Here is a 15148-nt window from a genome sequence, read left to right as displayed (position 1 = left end):
GGGGAGTGAGACAGTTCCATGCCAGTTGCTTCCCTGGGCTTTATTTACCAGGCTGAGTTAATGAGTGCCACTTGAGATGGCAGCGGCTGGGGAGGCAGGAGAACTGTAGCTGGCTAATGATTGCAGAGCCGTTTCGGCCCCACAGACAGTGGATTGAATGGAATTTTGCAGGCTCGCTCTGTAGAAATAAGCGCGGTTTACGGAAGGGGTGGGTAGTGGTGAGTGAGGCTGGCAAAGGGCTGCAATGACAGGCCACTACCTGGAACGAAAGCCATGGGCGGTCGGCCCTCGCTTACAGCAGAGCATCTGGGCAGGGAAGAGAGAAGGGGGGAGAAAGGAGAATAAAATGAGGGATTGAATAAAGAAGTCACAAACACGCCACCAGGCAAGAGAGCCGATCAGAGGAAATGGATCTAGTCTAGGCTTTCTCTGGAGGCCACGTCAGGCCAGGCAATTCAGTTTGGCCGTCCTATAATCGCAGGGGGATGGAGTGCAGCAGAGAGAGGGCAGCTAAGAGCTGCTCGCTGGGCAGGCAGTGTCAGGCAACACTGGGTCGTTCTTTTAAAGGACAAAAGAATCTGCACTGGGAACTTGCAGGATGCTGGGACGCGTCCTGTGAGCTGGGAATAACCGGGCCGCGGAGGGGGGAGGGGCAAAGTAACGAATGTTCAAATGGGAGTTTTCAAATAGGGGGAATCAATGGCATCATCAGAAACCTATGAAGTGGCTGGAGGAAGCTGGGCATGCGAACCTCCTTCGCCAGCTTTATTCTGCTGATCACTGGCTCATCTGTTCAATCCAGCCACCTCTGCTTTTCAGCTTGCCTGCTAGGATTCATCTCACGCATCGAAAGGTGTCCACACAAGAGAGTGGCACTGGTTTATCTAAAAGAGTGATTTTAATTTCATTTTCTTAACCCTTGGGTGCAGGCTCTTATGTTGGATTGAAACTGGTTTATTTTGGTTTAGTTTGTTGATTAAGAGCTGCTTCGGTTTAGCTTACACCTGTTCCTAAACTGAATTAAGAGCATCCACATGGGAATTCGTGCCAGGTTAACTCAGTCTTTTTAAACTGGTTTAAGTTAAACCAGTGTAACTTCTTGCATGTAGACAAGGCCTGTCTAATCTTTATACTGCACTCATGGTTTGCTGGCTAACCCGTTTAGCAACTAGCTCCATTGCAACCTTTTGCAAGACATCTTTAAATCCATCTGTGCCCCCCTCCCCCGCCCCAATTCTGCATTGCATAGGCAAAGTGAATAAGTAAAGCACATCAGCTGTTGTCAGAACAAAAAATCCCCACCAGATATGGAAAGAGAGAGATGTACACAAAAGAATGTCACTTTGGAACTGTGGAAACCTAGTGGTCATATGGTCTGTGTGTCATAGGCCGTATACCACTAAAAGCTAGTGGAGACTCTCCCATGGCTCAGACAGCAGAAGCCTGGAACTGAGAGGAAGCATAGCCTAGTGATCATAACATCCTGTGGGTGTCATAGGCCCTGTGTTCCCATCTTACAGATGGCAGAAGCCTGTGCTTTTGGATTAGGAGCGCTTGAGTTATATTTATCCACGTGCCATGGAGTTCTGAACAGCCACGGGAAATGGCACAGTGCCTGATGTGAAGCCCCTAAGTAGCCACCAATTTGTTCCATCAGCTGGCTAAGAGATGGCAATGGGAGTGCATCCCAAGGGGGTGTGTGAGTGTGGGTGTGAGTGTTGGGGAGGGGGGCCGGGGCAGGGGCAGGTTACAGGTCTGATCTCTCGGGAGTCAGCTGCGCCTGGCTTCCTGCCATGCTCTGAATCCCTGTGAGAGAATCAGGCAGTGGATGGCACAAGGAAATGACTTGTTTGTTACAGCCAGAGATGAGCCCTGCAGGAGTGAGCCCTCCCTGCGTAAAAGCGAAGGGAAGGGGATATTGGAAAGGAAGTGGGTGGTCGACCAGATGCATCCTCTGCTTCCGGGCAGGTGACGACGGGGGCAGCGTTTGTTCTGGTTGCATCTCAACCTTCCCAGGTTTTTTGGGGGTGGAAAAGGCTGTGGGGCCTGATCCTACAAAACTCCCATTGATCTTCAGGGAGTGAGGGAGCAGGAGTTAGCCTCCAAATGAGGGCTAAGGAGACGGCTCCTGGGAAAACCCCCGCCACCCAGCAGGCTTGGGAGAGTCTCATTTGGGTTGTCCAGGTGCCAGAGTTTTGAGTATGGGGAGACAGAGAGAGACAGAGCCACTGTGCCAGGCATGGTTACCAGGAATACTCGCATACTACGGCGAGCGACGTTAGAGAAAACCGGGGGGCCTTGTCTGGACGAGGCTTTTAGCCACCCGTGCAAAACCCTAGCGTGAAGCTGCACTGGGGCAAAACCACCTTGCACCTGTGCAAACTGTGTCTGCACGAGGCGGTTTGCCGCCCCAGATCCCAGTTGTGGGCAAGGCCTTGGAGTAGCTAGTTGGCCGTGGCCCTAGAGCCTGATTTTGCAAAGGGACCAGATTGTCAAAGGAGATTTGTCCCAAGCCACTCCTGCCTGTGTCGCTTTTCTGAAGCCCTTGGCACTCAACTCTTTGGAAAATCTGCTTCTTGCCGTCACAGTGGGAGCTGCTGGGAGCTCGGGGATGGCATCTTTATTCTGCACAGCATTTAAGGGCATGCGTGCATTTAAGTCAATGTTAATAGGGCCTAGTTCTTACAGAGCACGTCTCCAGTGCCTCTGGGACCTGCCTAGACCTTGCCTTGATGTCATGGCTCAAGACCCCCCCACCCAGGCTTGAGAGCTCGCCCAAGCCACAGCGTCTACATGGCTACTTTTAGCATGCTGCCGTGAGCTCTGCCAGCGCCAGGCTTGCCCTTTCCCCGCCTGGGAAGGCAGCATTACCTTGTGGAGAGAGCAAATATTGAGACTCCAGGCTCCTGGGTTCTATTCCTGCCCTGGGATCTTGGGGCGAGTCCCGCCCTGTGCCTCAGTTTCCCCATCATCAGTGGGGCTATGACACCCCTCTTTGCAAAATGCTTTGCGCTCTAGCTCTTATAAAAATTCATTATTATTCTCCTCCCCCACCGTCTTACCTAACCTGCGCCGACATCTTTGCCTGTGATGTGCTATTTATTATTAGCCTGGCCCTCTGTTGAACAGCAGGGCATGAGCTGCTGATCTCAGCTACCTTCCTGGCATAGTGGGATCATTAAGGAAGCAAAGGCCTCTCTGTTTTCAGCAGTTCCCGCTAATCGTATTATCCCACTGCTCGGTGTAAATCTTGCCAGAGCTGAAGTGACAGGAGCCGTGTGTCTGAGGAGCAATTCCTCTGGGGCTGCTGCTGTGTCTCCTGTCTAGGGCATCTGCCCTGTATCCCCACTCCGTGCTCCCCGAGGACCCCAGGTCCTTGAATTCAAAGGGAGACCACCCGTCAGTTCAAGCTCATCCTTCTCTAGCCAAGACCCTTTCTTGGTTTCCTAGCCTTTGAAAAACCCAGTTTAGTTGCTGGAGGAGCTGTGGGAACCTTCCCGCATGGAGCAGAACACAATCAGACATAAACTGGTCCTACATTTAATGCAGTGGTTCCCCACCATGCTGCATGGGGCTGAATATCTGTCCCACCTGCCTCCAGCAGATCCTCTGGCATGAGGGGTGGTTCTGCCAGTAAGGCTGGAGGCAGGCTGAGATTTTAACAGCGGGCCCCCCAAAATGCTCTGTCTCCGCAGGTGGATCTCACATTCCGGACACACAGTCCGACCTGGCTCAGACGCTGGGAGAGCTGCTGATGCTAGCGTAGTATTATCCCCCACACCCCCTGCAAAGGAAATTCCCCACCTCACTCTGCTGCTGTTAAAGATCCGCAACCTGGAGGTCCGTTAACTTCGAAGCAGTTTCCTAGTAACAATAGTGCCGGCAGCGTGATCTAGTGAATAGAGCACGGGACTGAGACTCAGGAGACCTGGGTGTAGTTCCCTGCATGACCTTGGGCAAGAGAGTTAATTGCTCTGTGCCTCAGTTTCCCTATCTGTGAAATGGGAAGGATGGTACTTCCCTACCTCCTGGGTCAGTTGTGAGGCTAAACGCATTAATGTTTGGGAGGTGCTCAGATATCATGGTGACAGGACAAGCTTATAACTAGATAAACTTCACTGGCATCTGTGGTTGCTCATGGATAATACAGGGGCTAGGGTGCTAGCCTGATACTGGGGGGCCAAGATCAATTGCCTGCTCTGCTACTGACTCTCTGTGTGACCTTGGGCAAGCCCCTTAATGTTTAGGCTTTTAACTCCAGTTAAGGATCTGGGTCTTCATCTCTCTGTGCCTCAGTTTCCCCATATGTCAAGGGGGATAATAGCCCTGCCTTGCCCCACAGAGGGTGTTGTGAGGGTAAATGCACTGAAGGTTGTGAGACACTCAGATATTCTGGATAATGGGGCCATGTAAGAACTTAAGAAAGATAACCTCGTGCTAGGCTGTAAACCTGGCCCCTGATGGGGTCAGGAAGAAATGTCCCCGATAAGCAGGTTCTCTCATCTCTGCAGGGTTCTGGCACCTTCGTCAGAATCAGCTGGGGCTGGCCACGCTCAGAAACAGGGCTCAATGGACCACAGTTCTGACCCAGTCTAGCGATTCCTACGTCCACCAACTTCTCCTGAGTCTGAGAGAATCTCAGGTCTCCTCCTGTTCCGAAATGCGGGGAGGACAGGGTGGAAAGCTGATGGTAACAGCGTCTTCCAGGTGACCAAAGGCTTCCCGCGCGTGAGTCAGATGGAGGCCCAGGCTGGCAGTCTTCGGCGCCCTGAGGAATGATGCTAATGAGTCAATCGTTCCAGTGACTCAGGGTCGTCTCTCCTCCTGGTGCTTATTCCAGGAACAGGCTGGTTGTAGGTAGGGGAAGTGAAGATCCTTTTCATCTCGTTAGGGAAACTGAATGTCCTTGAGCTTGGTCTGTCGTCATGTGGTCCATGTCCTCTTGCTGAAATTGGAGTCAGATTGGGTTTAACGGGTTGGTCATAGAAATTCAGGCAGCAGAGAGTGGGCAGCACATAGCCGGCATCTTAAGGTGTTGACCGGGGGGACGCTGAAGATGTGGGTTCAATTCTCTGCTCTGCTGGCTACTCCCTGGGTGATTTTAGTTGCTTTGTGCCACAGTTTCCCACTATGTACTATGGGATACTGTCTCTCCTTCAGTGGTACTTCTCTGGCCTCACCACAGGAGTGTCTGTGAGCACCTCGCATTCTTGAACGTATTAATCTTCACGACACCCTGGGAGAGCTATTATCTCCATTGTACAGCAGGGAAACTGAGGCACAGAGCGGTTAAGTGAGTTGACCAAAGTCACAGAGTTTGTGGCAGCGCCAGGATTTGAACTCAGGGTTCCTAACTCCACGGCTAGCACCTTAACCACTAGACGATCCTTCCTCTCCTGAAAGCCCTGCTCTGTGTCATGGGGGGGGAGGGGGGGGCAGGGAAGCAGGGTTGTGAGGCTAAATACCTTAAAGATGGTGAGGTGCTGAGACACTGTTGTGATGGAGGCCAGACAAGTACTTCAGCCAGACAAGCCCCAGCTGCAGCCAGTATCCAGAAGTGGGCGGTTTCCACTGCTGGGTGCTGGTGTCAGGATGACTTTGCCTGCTCCTGGAAGCTTTGGATACAGAGCAGGGGACACGGGCACAGCAGACGGGGGTCTGAGCCACAGCATCTACAGCGAGAGAGCGCTGCGTAACGAGACGTAACTCGATTCATCAGCCGGCAGCTTCAGAACGTCTCTGTTCCTGGAAAACGTTAATGACTGTTTCCCAGAGGAGAGAGGCTGCCTGTAGGCCTCTTGAACAAGAAGCCTGGGCAATTCTTGTTCATAGTGGCCCGTTTCCTTGGGTGGGCTGCTGGTTAGAATGAGGCCAGGGTCTGCTGAGAGCGGATCCGGATGCAGATCCAAACTTGCCAGCGTGCGGGAGTGCATCTTCTCTAAGCGCATCTACGCTGCAGGGCAGGGTGTGACGCCCAGGTAGGCAAACCCGCCTCCTTGTAACCTAGCTAGCACCGGTGACTAGCGCAGTGAAGACATTGCAACGCGGATTCACCTAATCGATGCCCTGTCAGTTTGTGTGTCTCAGGTCCTCCTATTCTCTGCCTGCGGCACACAGCAGGTCGGACTCCTGTCGTTGGGCTCAGTGCCGGGGTAACTGGGGCGGGAACGGGTCGGTTAGTGGTTTGTGATGTGCAGCTCATATTAGATACTTCGGTGGTCACTTCTGGCCTGAAACGCTGTCATTGGCTCGTGCCACCACCCCTTCTCTTGCTGGATGAAAGCTGGCACGGGCAGGCGTCCTCACGCTGCAGCCACGCCTTCACTTGCGTGTCGAGCTACCCCTGCCAGCCTTTCCATGCCTGCTTGAGCGTGGGAGAACTGCCCTTGCTTTGGCTGGTCGACACCGTGTTGCCAGCTGGGCAGAGGGAAGCATCTGGGCACCATGCGTGCCAGCAGGGCCGGCTACGCTGCGCAGGTAAAACCAACTGGGAGAAGAAACGGGTTGGGAGGGAGCTCGTCCTGTCTGGGCACCCGTCACCCTTGGCAGGCCTCCTGTCTCCTCTAGCTGTGAGCAGCGGCGTGCGATGGCCTGCAGGCCTACGGGCTGGTCTGTGAGTTGGGCTGCCAGGTGCTAGGGCCCGGAATAATCCAGGGTTCCCAAGAGGGACGCTTCCATCCAGAGCCGGTGGCGCTCGCCGGTGGCTCCGTCTGGCAGGGGAGGGCGATGAAAAGGATGGTGGGGATGTGAGAGAACAGGATAGGGATCTGCAGAGAGCTGGAGCTGGCCCAGGGACAGAGGCTGCGTGCTAACAATACCCACGGGAGGCCCAACGTGTGAGAAATTAATGAAGCAGGAAGGGGCCCGGTGTGTCTCATTTCCCCTCTGGTTAATTAGCTTCCTGGGCCAGGGGTCCCCCATGAGCCTTCAGCGCACAGGATGTTCTGCCCTGTTTCGCCGTCGCCTGAAAGGGCTTGGAGTCAAAAAGCCCTTAATCCGCTTTGTTCCCCTCACACTCGCTCACACACACACACACACACACACACACACTTGTGCTGCGTGAGGGCAGCTGCTATCCCTGCCCGCCAGCTCCCAGGCTCCCATTGCTTAATGAAGCAAAGCTGAAGTCTGGCCAGGTTGGGGTTTTAAAGCGACCCTGCATCCAAGTGGCTGAGGGTGTCAGATGGCAGCCACGGTTTTCTGCTACGGGGCCCCCGCTCGCCCCTGATAGCTCCAGTTGAGGGCAGATGATTTAAATAGGCTGGGTGGTTTCGTGGTTAAAACAGGTGCACTGTGACTCAAGGAGCCTGGGTGCGAATCCTGGCCCCAGACTCCCTGTGTGACCTTGGGCAAGTCATGTAAAAAAAAAAAAATTGCTTCGTGCCTCAGTTTCCCCATCTGTAAATTGGAGAGGATCGTCCTTCCCTTGTGTATCTGGTCTATGGAGATTGCAAGCTCTTTGGGACAGGGATTTCTGGCCAGCGCCTGGCACAATGGGTCCCCAATCTCAGCTGGGCCCTCGTGAGGTTACTGCTGTGCAAAGAGCGAAGATCTAGCTAGGACTTTCATTCCGGCAACTGCTTCTGTGGTGCGGGATTCCTTCCACCTCCTTCCCTAGCATCAGCTGGTGGTGAGTGCCAGAGACGGGACGCTGGCCTAGGTGGACGCTGGCTCTGATCCAGGCTGGCAACGCCTGTGGTTCCGTGTATCCGCCGCATGAGAGCATCAGTTCCAGCTGGCCTCTCTTTGAAGCCATGGGACGTGGGGCCCATCAGAAGACGAATGGTCCCGTTCCTCTCTTCCAAAGCACCTTGGGGCCTTATTAACCTCTCTGGACTTGATGCAACAGGCGTGTCCTCTTCATTCCGAGCCCTGCGAGGAACAAACTTTCCCCTGGCACAGCCTTCACTCTAGCCAGATCCCTCCCTGGCTCACCCCAGACCCCTCTCCTCGAGGGAACTGCACTTGCTCTGAGCGAGGGAGACAGCTGGGGGCTACCATGGCTGTGCCATGCGCTGGCGTGGCCGTGCTAATGGCAAAGCGCTGGGGGCGCGAAGGCACCCGGGACAGTCAGTACTGTGCCGCCCTCACTCAGCTGTGACAGAGGCGTGAACGCGAGGGAAGAAGAACTAGACGTGCTTTCTCTTCCTCTTTCCCAGGCCCGTTCTCTGCTTTGTAAGTGGAGCATCCATTATCCTGAAATAGCAACGTGCTAAAGCGATTTTGTTCGTCTTGTTTGAGTTAACAAGCCGGGCCGCAGCTGCATCTCCCAGACTATTAAGGGGGTGCCTGAAGTGTAACAAGCAAAGTGGGAAATTGACAACTGGGGTGTGATTCATGTGTCTTGCTAAAGCATGTTCTGTTCCCAGGAGCCTGAAGGCCAGATTCTGATCTCGGTTACACCAGTGTAAATCCAGAGTGAATCTCTTGACTTCCAGGGATGTATAAATCAGCGTAACTGAGAATCTGGCCCTAACGCCGTTGACTCCAGTATGGGTTACTCTGGGCTTACGCTGGTGTAACTGGGATCAGAGTCGGCCCACGATTCTTTATAGAGTGATTTCAGATTCACATCAATATCATGGAGATCAGACCCTGCTCCTAGCTCCATTGACTCCAGAAGGGGCGCCCTACATCAAAATCTGGCCCGAATTCTCCCATCGCCTAATTTTTTGTCCACGTTTTGGTCTTCAGCATTTTTGTCCTTGAAAATAATATTGCTGTCATCTCCTTGCCTTGTGTGTCAGTTTGGAGAAGGAACGGCGAGGGTTCTAGTTAGAGGCTGGGGTCAGAACCTCAACTCCTAACCCACCCCTTTAATTTTGGGGCCAGGATTAAAATTGCAGAGCCTCAGACACTACTACTGTCTGTTCCAAGTGTGAGGCGCGCCTCTTTGGCCTGCCTTTAATAACAAGCACAGAGCACCGCGGCCATAGAATACATACAACAGATTTAAACAAAAAAAAAACCTCTCATGATTTTCCTGTTGGGTAGAATCACAATTAGCCCGTGTTAGTTGTGTCGGTTGAGAGGCACTCAGATGCTACAATGGTGTGGGCTGTGTAAGAACCAGACCTAAATAAAATAGCAAAACCTCTCCTCTAGATCTGAGAGCAGATCTACAAAGATAGTTAGATACCTACAGGAGCATTTAGTGAGATTTACAAAGGTGCCTAAGGAGGTAAAGCACCTAACTCCTACTGAGAGTCAATGGGAGTTAGGCACCTAACTCACTTAGGGGATTTTGCAAATCCTTTTGTCAATTTGGTCTTTGGTTCTGGATCACATGCAAAAATGCTGAGTAGATTCAGTTTGGATGGCCCAAAATTGGCTGAAGTCGCACAAGATCCACAATTTTCTCCTAGTTTTATTATTATTTGTCTGATGGTAGCACCTCGGGCCCCAGTGCTAGGAGCAGTACAAACATAGAACAAACAGACTATCCCTGCCCCACAGATTTCTATCTTGCTCCCACTCTCTGATCCCAGGGATTTCACGCTTTTCTTGTAAACAGAATACAAACCCAACAAAGTCTGAGCTGAGCTTTGAGACCCACCAGTTACAGTGGGTTATTACTGTGTTTAACTTGCAGGACACACTGCTGCTGGGTTTTATTGTGGTTCACCAGTGGAACTCTCTACTCTAGGATGTTAGTCTGGTTAACTTGTGGGACTCGCAGCTGCTGTGTATTAGTGAGATTTGCCTGTGGGACTCTCTGTTCCAGGATATTATTGTGATTAACTGGCAGTTTTAATGTGGTTTAATGTGCTGGATATTAGTCTGATTTGCCTGTGAAACTCTCTGCTACAGGATATTAATGAGGTTAACCTGTGGGACTCACAGCTGCTATGTACTAGCGAGGTTTGCCTGTGGAACTCTCTGCTATGTGATATTTTGAGGTTAACCCTGTGGGACTCTCAGCTGCTGGGTGTCACCGTGCCATGGAGCTTAGTGAGATTCAGAAAAGAATTAGGTGCTTATATCAATAAGGATTGCCCCTCCTAGGACCATAAGAGAAGGGCTCTCCAATTTCATGCTGCCGGGCTCTATCCAGTCACCAGGCTCCCGCACATATAGCCTAGCCCGGGCATGTGCTTTAGCTAGAGTAGGGGGAGCTAGCATCTGACTATCAGGGGTGGGGTACAGCTCTCTAGATGGCCCATAAGCCTGCTCCAGGGGCAGCGATTCTCATGGCCCGGCTGAAAATCACTGTTACATACCAGACGCTTGCCTCGTCCGGCTTCTCCAGACAGCCGGGTGCCTCCCATAAGCTGCATCCCTAAACCAGGGCTAGGAAATACGTTCTGGGAAGACAGTGAGCTCATGCGTGAGGCCTGCAGGATGTAAAGCAGCCAGGGGTCGTTGGGGAGCGGGCAGGCAGGCCAGTGGGGGGCTCAGCAGTTCACTGCTGTCTGTCATCAGCAGGGCAGTGGAGAGATCCAGTGTCAGTAGCTCCCGTTCCGCAAAGGCCTGAGCCAAACAGCTGGTTGGGTTGGGGTGGGGGGTGGAGGTCGGGAGGGTTGTAACTAGAGCTGGGTGAAAAATTGCAGACAAAACTTTTTCCTGTTGAAAAACGCCATGCCGGGGGAACGGGTCGGTTTCGGGGGAACAGTTTGCAGCAATATATTGCCTTAGATGAACGTGTTGCCGGAAAGGTGTCTTGGTCCAGGATGGAGTTTCTGGTCAGAGAGAGAGAGAGATCCGCACCGAAATAGACAACAGCCTGCTGGTTAGGATGTGCATGTGGGAGACCCAGGTTTGGGTCCCTTCACTGTCTGCGACGGAGCAAGGGGTTGAACGCAAGTGCCCGAACCACCGTGCTAGAGCGTCAGCCCCTCTCTATGGCCCTGGGGCTATTTATTATTTGTAAGAGCGGCAAAGTGGGGGAGGAAATATTTTTTGATTGGACCAACTTCAGTTGGCGAGAGAGAAGTGCTTTAGAACTACGCAGAGTGCTTCTTTGGGTCTGGGGAAGGTATGTCCACACTGCAGTGTAAGCTTCTGTCTACACACAAATCGTGCTAATGCAGGGCTTGGACAGAGTCCCAGGACTCCCCCCGCAGGGGTGGAGGCTCTGAGCCTGAGTCAAGTCAAGCCCTATTGATTTGCAGTATAGATGCAACCGCATTGGATTTATGCTCTGGGAATCTGCCAAAAATATCCCATAATCCTGCTGGCCCACGTTCTTCATCCTCTGGACAATCAAGTTTGGTGGACAGTCCAGTTTTCCCCACGCTGCATCACAAACAAAGGGCTGGAGTGGGCACATATTGAGAAGGGGCTAGGAAGTCTGGGATATGGTGGTTGGACTTGTGCCTGCATAACACAGTGTAGACACCAGAGCCCCAGTTTCCTTAGGGTTCAACAATTCCTAACGCAGAGTCACAAATGAGCGTAGACACTCAGGCCTTCGTGTTAGCAACAAACCTCTTGCTAATATGAGTCCTACTAACCCTGCACTTGCACTGCAGTGTAGACAGACCCGGAGTGTCACAGCTAAATAGACGGTGGAACAGATTCTTAAGCATAAGATTCAAAGAATTCAAAATAAAGTGGGCCATTAACACCGCCGCAGTCATAGACCAACGGAGGGTTTGTGGGTTACAGACTGTTGTGATGAGCCATAAAACCAGGAGCTCTGTTGAGTCCGTGATTTAGCATCTCGCAAAGTTAGGAATGTGAGCTCCCCGGTTTGTCTTTTGAAGAGTTGTGCAGGTCTCCTTTGAGGAAGAGGACAGAGGGTGGGTATGGAGCGATCGCTTTGGGACAAGTGGTCGCCCACAGGTGATAGGGTGTTTTTCTCTTTCGTCGTTTTCCCATGTGAGTTCATTCGAGAGCGTAATGATTGTCTGGTTTCACCCACCTCGCTGTTAACTGGGGCATTTGGTACACTGGATGAGCTATGCCACCTGTTGTAATAGGCATGTGTGGGACTCCTGGGGGTTGAAAGTGGGTCGTGGGGACTGTTGATTGTTCTAGCCATGGAGATATGTCTGCAGACTTTGCATCTCTTCTTCTGGGAGGGTCTGGTACTGCCTTGAGGTGGGATGTCATGGTCTGTGGGGAGCTTGCTTGTGAGGATGAGCTGGGGGAAGGGCGGCTATCTGAAGGCCAGACGATGGGGCTCGGGAAAGATTTCTTTTGGGATATATGGTCCCCATCGAATGTGAGTTGTGATTGTTTGATGCAGCAGCTCTACCAGGAGCCACGGAGATGCAAATCGGGGAGAGCATGGATTTAAACATGCCCCACACCCCAAACATGTGCTCTAACCACCAGGCTAGGATTTTTTGTAATTTCTTTTTTAAGGTTTCGTTTTCATCCTCCATGGAGCCGAAACCCAACTGTGAAACCTCAGAATAGATCATGAACTAGAATTAACTAGATTCTGCCCCTAGAGCTGGAGCTGCAATGCAGTTCGCAGGGATGTGAATGAGGAGCTGAAGATGGCAGGGAGAAGCAATTATCTTTGATCTCAGAATAATCCCTTGACGTGCCATCCCTGCAGTGGAACAAATGTGCTAACTCAGGGCCCAGCCCTGCGAGGTAGAGCTGGTGGAAAATTTTCCAGTGGAAATTCCTTGAGGTTACCCTGTGGGACTCTCTGCTTCAGAATATTAACGGAGGTTAACCAACAGAACTCACTGCTGCAGGATATTAACTGAGGTTTCATGGAACGTATCAGTTTTGTTGAAATTTTAGACTGGAAATGATCAGACTGTTTTGTTTTGACTATTGTTGCGACTTTTCTGTTACATTATATTAAATATATATTACATATAATATAATATAAAAGTCTAAATGTTTCCACTATTATATTATAACCACATCCATTGAAACGAGAAGGTTAAAACAAAGTATTTTTAAAGAGATTGTTTCATGGAAAATTCCCAGATTTTGGCTTTTGGCTTTTGGACATGGGACAAAACGAAATTTCAAAGCTCTGCATTTCCCAGGAGATGGAAATTTCTGCTTTTTTTGGCCAGCCCTAGTGCTCGGTGCCTTCAGCCCCTGTTAAAGTCCTGCCCGTGGGCCAGTCATTGAGCTGAACCTCCAGAGCGCGTGGCTGCAGGCTGTTAACCGAGGTGAAACCTGTGGCGTTCCCGGGAGCTCATCTGCCCCGTCACAGATTGAGCCCTGAAAATGTTTCTTTTCAAACAGAGCCGCTCGGGTGGTGAATGGTGAACGTTGCCGTCTGGGGTAGTGCCTTCATGTAGTATCAAAATCTTAGCTGATGGCAGCACCGGGGAAATTTAGCTGAGCTTGCAGACGGACTGTTAACCCTTTGTAAACTCTCCCAGTACCCGTGTGTACGTCCCTCTAGGCAGATCCTGTGCATGACCCATGGCAGCTCAGGCTAGGAGCTGGAGAACCACAGGGTCTGTCTGCATCCAGCAGTCGTTGTGAGAAATCCCCTTTCCACTCATTACAGCCTAGTTCTGTCTCAGCTGTGGTCCCGGTCTGCCTCTCTCAGCCCCAGGGCCGCTGTGAGTTTTGTACCAGTAACTCCCCATTGCCAGCAGCTCCCCAGTGAATGGTCCAGAACCAGCCAGAGGGGAGCTGGGGCCTAGTTGGACCAGGACAGGTAAGGCTGCCTGTGCCAGCCTTTGTTCAGGGCCTGAGTGGTTTGATAGCAGCAGCTTCCAGAAGGAATTGTTCCCAGCCGCGCTCTCTAATCACATCCCTCCTGAGCGGAGTGACCCTGTGCAGCCCGGGTCTTACATAAGAGCTGTTAATGGCTGGTATTAGCAGGGATGAAAATAGACGCGTATCAGGATGTTCGGAGGGATGGGGAAGGGGGGGTGCGATTCCCCACTAATGACCTCCCCCGGCTCTTCTTCCTTGTTCCCATCCAGCTGAGACGCCAACTCCACCGCGCTCTGGTTGCTCTGACCGAGATGGGTGACTCAGACCCAGGCCCCCGGCCCAGCTTCCCCCAGGACCCTATCTCTGTCCGACGAGCCCAGGGGAGGCGATCCAGCTTGGGATCTGCAAGCAGCAAAGCTGCTAGCGACGAGCGGGCTGTGAAGAACAGCGTCCAGGATGGCAGGGACGACAGATTCACCTCATCACCGGCCCGGAGACGTCTTCCAGCCACCCTGAATCCGGATTCACCTGCCAAGAAGTCTCTGTCTCCACCCCCTCTGGCCATCCAGCTCCAGGAGGGCAGGGACCGCTCTCGCCTTGATCGAAGTGTGGAGCCAGGACATCACCCCTTCTCTGCCACAGTCGAATGAACCACCAGGAGCTGGGAACCGGAATTTGCGTCCGGCGGGGCATTCCGGGATTCGTTTTGTCCCAGGATCGGGGCAGAAAGTCACAACCACAGAAATTTTCACAACACGAAATAATATGAAATAATTCATTTTGACCTTGTTGAAATTGTTTCATTTCGACTTTATCATTTCAACTATTATATAAGAAGGCAGAATGGTCTGGGGGCTAGCACTTTGGAGTGAGACTCAGGAGACCTGCGATTGTTCTGAGCTCTGTCAGTGGCCTGCTGGGTCACTTCTCTCAGAGATCTATGGATGAAAGGTTCTCTATAAGAGCTAGGTTAATATTATATTATAAAGTCAAAATGATAAGGGTGAAATGAAACATCTTGAGAATTTCCCTTTGAAAATGTCAAAGAAATTGTCACGTTCCCACAAGACATTATGATTTTGTCTAATTAAATTTTTCCCAGTGGAAAAACAGTCTGTGGGAAAATGTTTTGTCGCCTCTACACTGGGAAGCTCTAGACCAGGAGTAGAATTGTGGAGGCTGAGATAATATCCTACAGCAGGGTGCTCTGTAAATTAACCTGAGACATCGTTCTGTAGCAAGAAGTTCCACGTGGTAACAGTTAATATCCTGCAGCAGAGAGTTCCACAGGATAACCTCAGTTAATATCCCACAACTGTAGCACCCAGTCCTGCCAGCCACAGAGCTGGCTTCAAACGCGCAGAAGGAGCTTGCAAAAGGGGGCCCTCAATTTTTTATTGTGTCCCCCCCATGTGCTGTGCACCCTAAGTGGCTTTACGGAGTTAGGAAGCTAAATAATAGACAACAGAGAGGGGCTGGATCTACAGGGAGGCGCGAGGGAGAGAGATGCGGGACGGCTGCCCTGGAGAAATGAAGCTGCGTTGGAGAAGGCTCTTGCACC

General features: G+C 51.8%; 1 protein-coding gene across 1 annotated transcript in view; it reads left to right on the top strand.

The window, feature by feature from the left end:
* Positions 1-14941, top strand: part of LOC137167432 (perilipin-2-like) — a 30022-nt gene extending 15081 nt beyond the window's left edge. The window contains exon 3 of the mRNA XM_067569589.1: positions 13857-14941. Within this exon, the coding sequence (XP_067425690.1) occupies positions 13857-14237 (381 nt within the window). The 3' untranslated portion in view covers positions 14238-14941. The remainder of the gene's footprint in view (positions 1-13856) is intronic.
* Positions 14942-15148: the final 207 nt, after the last annotated feature.

This window comes from Emydura macquarii, unplaced genomic scaffold, assembly GCF_026122565.2.
Source record: "Emydura macquarii macquarii isolate MOO-44397 ecotype Brisbane River unplaced genomic scaffold, CSIRO-AGI_Emac_v2 contig_2924, whole genome shotgun sequence".
In the NCBI taxonomy this organism is placed as follows: Eukaryota; Metazoa; Chordata; order Testudines; family Chelidae; genus Emydura; species Emydura macquarii.
Note: the sequence above shows the minus strand (reverse complement) of the source record. Positions and strands in the feature narration are given on the sequence as shown.